The 4,725-nt window shown below is 39.3% G+C and overlaps 2 protein-coding genes across 2 annotated transcripts in view; one reads left to right on the plus strand and one right to left on the minus strand.

The window, feature by feature from the left end:
- Window positions 1-1,074, minus strand: part of CBG23771 — a gene marked incomplete at both ends in the record, with an annotated part of 3,219 nt that extends 2,145 nt beyond the window's left edge. The window contains one exon of the mRNA XM_002647857.1: window positions 961-1,074. Within this exon, the coding sequence (XP_002647903.1) occupies window positions 961-1,074 (114 nt within the window). The remainder of the gene's footprint in view (window positions 1-960) is intronic.
- Window positions 1,075-1,554: 480 nt separating this feature from the next.
- On the plus strand, window positions 1,555-4,398 carry CBG23773 (the record flags this gene model as incomplete). Its single annotated transcript, XM_002647858.2, has 5 exons — window positions 1,555-1,677; window positions 1,804-1,914; window positions 1,985-2,580; window positions 3,458-3,572; window positions 3,799-4,398. The coding sequence occupies 5 exons, from the start codon at window positions 1,555-1,557 to the stop codon at window positions 4,396-4,398; spliced, it is 1,545 nt and encodes a 514-aa protein (XP_002647904.2).
- Window positions 4,399-4,725: the final 327 nt, after the last annotated feature.

Consider the following 4,725-nt stretch of genomic DNA (forward strand, 5'->3'; position numbering starts at 1 on the left):
CAGTTTTTTTTTTCAGAAATTCCAAGGCAATCCGAAATTCCGAAGCTTCCGTGTGGATTTTCAGGAATTTGACACAATTCTCGAATTTTTTAGATTTTTGGGACCTGCTCATCAGTTTTATGGCGAGAAAAAATGGTTTTTCGGGGTGGAGAATCCCGAAAAATGTTTATCGATTTTTTATGATCTACCCAATAGGCAGTTCACATTTGCACAAATCGATAGGGATCGTGTTCCGAGTAATGCGATAATTCAGGAGTGATTTTTTGGAATTTTTTGAATAAAGTTACATCTGTAAATCATACAAATTCGTTATCAAAATGCTGGAAATTGTATTCTGAACTCACAATTTGAATTGTTTCTAAAAAATCTTAAAAACCTCAAAACATTTTGAAATTAGAAATTTAAATTTTTAAAAAATTTCCCAAAATGGTTTTTTCATCAGAATCGACTGTTATCAATGACAAACTGTCAATTTTTAAAATTCCCATTGTTTCCAACTGCTCCAGAACACACCCTTATCAGTTTGTATCACCCCGAACAATAGAATTTAAAATTTTTCCTTAAAAATTTGAATTTTCAAAAATTAAAAATTTTGTAGAATATTGAGTATCTCCCCAAAACAAACAAGTGTACTATTTGCTCTCATCTCTCGCACCTGAACGTCAGCGCAAACTCATTTATACGAATAGTAGAAAAAAGTGGGCGGAGCCTATACATTGTTTCAGGTGGTTTTTGGTAATTCTGACCTGATTTTTTGCTTTTTCGAGTGTTTTTTAGGCTTGGGAGTGCCCTAAATCAGCTACCCTCCAAAATAAGAAAATCCTTATCTCCGATAAAATTAGGTATTCATATGTCTCAATTGTCAATCAAATGTTACAAATGACCTGGTATTTTGATATTATCTTCTTTTTTTTCTTTTTCTCTTTTCCCCACACCCTTCTTCTTTTCCTACTATTACACCCCTTCATCTTCTTCTTCTTCTTCTTCTTCCCCGAAAATCGCCAAATCAGCCGACGAGGGAGCACGCGGAACGCGGAGTGCGCAGAGAAAAAGTGTGCATTTGTGGGTGGCCGTGTTTGCGGACACCAGATGAGTGGGAGCCAGAATTGTACGAAAAATTTGGCGACCTTATCGATTTTCGGCGTTTTTTCAAATTTTAGTTTTGCCAAATTCGAGAATTGGGGGTTTTTGGGGTTTTCGACATCGAAAATCTCGATTTTGAGATCAGAAATGAGATTTAGAGCGCTGGAAACCTAGAAAACCCAGAAAGAAATTTGAAAATCAGTGAGTTGGCAAGTTTTTTGTCAACTCACAAAATTTCAACCTGAATTTTTGTAGTTTTTAAAGAATTTTTGGAGCGATCAAGAAGCTGAAACTGTGTGAAAAGCAATATTTTTCCCTATTTTCATTCGGAATTCTGTAAAATTTTCTTCTCATTTTTCAGCTCATATCCTTGTTTTTTTTTGTTGTGTCGCTCTTTTTTTATGTAAAATTGGCTTTTTTTCAATTCTAACCGATTTGTATTGCTAAAAACCCATTTCCCACTTTCAGAAGATGTCTGAAGACCCTTCATCAGCTAAAAGAAGAAAAATCGACGATATCGAAGAAGAAGAAGAAGACGTCATCGTCCAGGACGACGCGATAGTCGAGTTTCCAGAGGAGCCAGAAGACGAATCGGTAAGCCATTCAAGTGTTTTTGATTTGAAAACCGCTGGATTTTCGTAAAAATAGCCCAGATTCCCATTTTCTAGACCTAAAAACGCTATTCCAGACCTATTTTAGCTCTAAAAACATAATTTTCAGTCACCAATCGTAGCAGAAGAGTCCGGACCACTGGAAATGCCAAAGAGGCATGAGGAGCCAGCCGAACCGGATGTTGATATCGTTGGAGACGTGGATGAGGAGGAGCCAGAGGTAACTAGAGCTCGAAATTGCGTTTTTCCCTCCAAAACTTCCCCAAAACCTAAAAATTCCCCATTTCCAGCATCTGCTACACCCAGAAGACGATGAGCTCATCCCAGACGAGAGTTCATCCGACGAATTGATGCGTACACCGACGAAGAAGCGTTTCTCATCACGCGTTCCCGAGCAGGATCATGCGAATTCCGATGGCGAACGCGTCTTCTCGAATTTTCCGTGTCAAGTGATTCCAGAAACTCTGGGCAGAATGACCCGGACGCCTCCAGAAGGCGAGAATCTGATTGTCTACAAAAATGCGAACGGACGTCTTCGAATCTTCGTCGAGGGTAACGGAAAATCGTATTCCGTCTACAGTAACCTGACCCATAAACCGTGTACGGTGTGCAATCGAATCATGAAAATCGGCGAGATGCATTTGAATTTCCCGGCTGATTTAGATCGCCGGAGAATTTGGGCGAATTTGTTGGGATTCAAGTATAAGGACATTCTGCGCAGTAAGATGGGGCCTGTATCGTTCTCCATTGCGGCTGGGCCAATTTGTACGGAACACTTTGCAGAGGAGTGCTTTCGAAATCATAATTTCAATAAATCTGCGATTGAGGCGTTCGGCGTGCCGGTGGCGATATCACCAGATGTTAAGACGACTCCCAGCAAGAAGAGGTAAGAGATTGAGCCCGAAATGAGTCGAAAAATCTAGAAATCGTCGGATTCAGCCGTGTTTTAGCTGTTTTTATCCTTTGAAAACGGGATTTTTGAGCTCAAAATGACCTCAAGTTAATGGATTTTGAACTGAAAAACACTGAGTCAAGTCGGTTTTCTGGTGTCTAAAAATGTCCTTTTAGGCTCAAAATGACCCAAAATTCAAGAATTTCGGGCTTAAAAATGCTTCCTTCAGATCTGATTTTAGCTATAAAAATTGGATTTTTTAGCTTGAAAGCTTAAAAATGCGCGCTGAGCTGAAAAACGCATATTTAAAATCTAATTTTTGCTATAAAAATGTGGTTTTTAAACTTAAAATGTACCCAAACATTGTCAATTTTCGTGAAAATTTGACCTAGAAAAATCAAATTCTCCGAATTTTGCGCTGAAAATCGTCATATTCAGCGCCGGGTTTCAACTGTTTTCATCCTTTAAAAAATGGATTTTTTTAGCTCAAAATGGCCCGAAGTTGATGGATTTTGAACTGAAAAACGCATACTTAAAATCAGATTTTGGCTCTAAAAATGCTATTTTCTAGCTTAAAATCACCGGAAACATAAGAATTGTGGGCTTAAAAATTGGATTTTTTAGCTTAAAATCACCCGAAATTCAATAATGTTTAGGCTGAAAAACGCATATTAAATCCTTTTTTTGGCTCTAAAAATGTTATTTTCTAGCTTGAAATCACCCGAAATTCAAGAATTTTGAGCTGAAAAACGCATATAAAATCCATTTTTAGCTTTTATGCTCAAAATGACTTAAAATGGAGGATTTTAAGCTTAAAATGTACCTAATAACCCCATCTTTGTACCCAATGACCGCCCGAAAGTTGTTCCAGAGTTCCATGGGTGTGTACGATTTGTGATTTCCACTCGTGCAGTGTCGTCGAACTACAAACCCATTTGTTGGACCACACCGAGGAGATGTTGAAGAAAAAGGACAGTTTGGTTGATGTGAGTTTGAAATAGGCGTCCTAAATTTTAGAGATCTGTGTGTCCAGATGTCTCAAAAAATCCTTCAGAAATTGATAATTTGACCCAGAAATGATAAATAATTTCTGAGAAATTTTGATCTAGAAAATCAAGAATTTCTGAGCTAAAAATCGTTGTTTTTAACCTCAAAACTGGGATTTTCAAAAAATGAAAAATCGATAATTTAAACCACCGCCCAAAGTTCCAGGTACCCGAAGCCGGTTTCATGTGTCCATTCTGTCGAAAATGTACGTATGGGTACAAGACGATTTCCGGATACCGACGTCATCTGAACGCCGGACCCATACACCACTGCCACTTGCGTAGGATCTACGAATTCGCGAAAATGAACTGCCGAGCTACAGAACTGGATCCAGTGGATTCCTGGGACAACTGGACGAGAAGGAATGTCTACGTGGCTTACCATGGATGTGAACCTCCAGCCAATGAGATCGTACTAACACCATCGCCAACGAAGAAGGCGTACACTCAGAATCCGGAAGAGAGGACGAGAATGGTTCATGACGCGGAGAGACGGAAGAAGGCGGTGCGGAGTTTGTCGTTTGTAGGGAAGGAAGGGGGAACGAGTGTAAACGATCATAACGTGATGCAACGGCAAGTCTATCTCCAAATTCGACGAGAGTTGGAGCATGCGAAGAAGACGGAGGCGTTGTCGGAGGCAGGGCTGGCTAGTGGAGATTTGAGAAGACGTGTTATTGGAGGAATGGGAAGAGCAGAAGGAGGAGGTGGAGAGGATAATTGGCTTGAGTCGATGGGAATGGAAGAGGAGCAAATCGAGGAAGAGTGAGTTTTGATAGGAAAATTGGCTAGAATTCAAGGCTGAGCAATGAGCCAAACATGGTGGTTTTAGGCTTGAAATCGACAGAGAAAATGAGATAAAACAGCTAGCTTTTGAGCCAAAAATTTTGGATTTTTTGAAAAGAGGAAGGTTTAAGCTGAGCAATGAGTCTCAAAACCTTCATTCTGAGCCAGATTTTGAGCGAAAATATGGAATTTTTCGCTAGAAATTTTTTTTAGAAAATGTACATTTTAAGCTGAGCAATGGGCCATTTTGAGCCAAATTTCGAGCGAAAATTGGGGTTTTTTGCTGGAAAAAGCATCTAAAAATATCTAT

The sequence above is a fragment of the Caenorhabditis briggsae genome (genome assembly GCF_000004555.2).
Source record: "Caenorhabditis briggsae AF16 supercontig from assembly CB4, cb25.NA_038, whole genome shotgun sequence".
NCBI lineage: Eukaryota > Metazoa > Nematoda > Chromadorea > Rhabditida > Rhabditidae > Caenorhabditis > Caenorhabditis briggsae.